Source organism: Acyrthosiphon pisum, unplaced genomic scaffold (genome assembly GCF_005508785.2).
Source record: "Acyrthosiphon pisum isolate AL4f unplaced genomic scaffold, pea_aphid_22Mar2018_4r6ur Scaffold_20960;HRSCAF=22641, whole genome shotgun sequence".
Classification (NCBI taxonomy): Eukaryota; Metazoa; Arthropoda; class Insecta; order Hemiptera; family Aphididae; genus Acyrthosiphon; species Acyrthosiphon pisum.
The window spans coordinates 201,854-203,610 of record NW_021770374.1 but is presented as its reverse complement, the minus strand read 5'-3'; the positions used below and the strand labels follow the sequence as shown (position 1 = coordinate 203,610).

At 34.6% G+C, this 1,757-nt stretch overlaps 1 protein-coding gene across 1 annotated transcript in view; it reads left to right on the top strand.

Moving 5' to 3' along the window:
- The first annotated feature begins 6 nt into the window (after window positions 1–6).
- LOC107884653 overlaps window positions 7–1,757 on the top strand; it is a 3,335-nt gene continuing 1,584 nt past the window's right edge. The window contains exons 1-4 of the mRNA XM_029492152.1: window positions 7–482; window positions 538–1,263; window positions 1,318–1,422; window positions 1,485–1,746. Coding sequence (XP_029348012.1) covers window positions 1,095–1,263; window positions 1,318–1,422; window positions 1,485–1,746 — 536 coding nt within the window. The 5' untranslated portion in view covers window positions 7–482; window positions 538–1,094. The remainder of the gene's footprint in view (window positions 483–537; window positions 1,264–1,317; window positions 1,423–1,484; window positions 1,747–1,757) is intronic.

Below are 1,757 nucleotides of genomic sequence, written 5' to 3'. Positions count from 1 at the left end.
TCACGCCAAGGAGGTATGTTATACGGTATGCGCGTATTTAGATCTATATTTTAAAATTATTGTGCTTTACAGGTCTGGGACCACTTCAATTTCAAGACGTTTGGCGAGTATAGTGATTTATACCTAAAAATCGATGTGTTGCTGTTGGCTGACGTCTTTGAAAACTTTCACGATGTGTGTATGAAAACATACAACTTAGATCCTGCATACTACTTCACCGCCCCCGGCTTAAGTTTCCACGCAATGTTGAAGTATACGGGTAAGAAGTTGGAACTTCTGACAGATTACGATATACTCTTGATGTTTGAGAATGGTTAGTATAATATTATATTTAAAAATATACACTTAAACATTTTTTTTTTTTATTTTGGGTATTCGTGGTGGATTGGTGCAGGCCAGCATGCGGTATGCCAAGGCCAACAATCCTAAGACACCTGGTTATGATGAGATGAAGGAGAAATCGTGGTTGATATACCAGGACTGTAAGTATAAATATTTTATTTTTTAAAAATATTTTTAAACTTTTCAACTTTATAGGTAACAACTTATACGGTTGGGCAATGTCCGAGTACATGCCTACGGTGAGTTCAACTGGGTTGAACCCAACTTGGATGGCTTGGACTGTTTAACAGCAACATCGGAGAAAAGACGGGTATATGAAGTAGATGTTTCTTATCTGTAAGAGTTGCACGATAACCATAATGACCTGCCTCTCCTGCCACAAAATAGTATACCACGTGGATCAAAGGTACGAAAACTGATGGCTACATTTGAAAAGAAGACAAACTACGTTATACACTATACAAACCTGCAGCAGGCGATTAAAAATGGTTTAATAGTTGAAAATTTAAATATCTGCATTTTATAAGATTTCAAACAGATTTTTAACATTTTTCTTATTTTATAGGTACATAGAGTTATACAATTCAAACAGTCTGCGTGGTTGGCAGATTACATTAAACTGAACACTGAGATGAGGAAGAAGGTTGGGAACGATTTTGAGAGGGATTTCTTTAAGCTTATGACGCTGTATTTGGTAGGTTCCTAATAAACTTTTTAAACATTTTAAAATTTTAGTTTTGTACAGGAAAACTATGGAATCAAAACGCAAGCAAATGAAGATGGAGCTAGTGTCATGTGAGAGGAGGTTGCAGAAGTTGATCAATAAGACTACATTTAAGCACTGTACTAGGTATAATGATAACCTCAACGCTGTGGAGCTTGAGAACAAAATTAGTAAATTTGATAAACCAATCTATATCGGTAAATATACATAATATTTTCTATTATACATTTATTAACACTTATTATTTTTAGGATTTGCAGTGCTTGATATTAGTAAAACACTGATGTATGACTATCATTTAAACATTATGAAAAAACACTATGGAGATAATATTAAGCTAATGTACACCGATACACGTAAATAAATATATGAAACCGTTATGTTTGTATAAATGTAATATATATTATTATTATTTTAGGTTCTCTAGTGTATCATATCAACACGAAAGATTTTTATGAGGACTTAACCATCAACCTGAATTTGTTAGATCAAATGGATACATCTGACCTGCCGAAAGATCACCCTTGCCATATAGCCGAGCGTAAAAAGATCCCAGGTCTATTTTCTGACGAGACCAAGGGTGCTATAATGACTGAATTCTGTGCGTTGAGAGCTAAATCATACTCGTTTATTTTGGCTGGAAAGGAGAAAATCAAAGCCAAGGGGATAAGACAGCATGTGTTAAGACCAT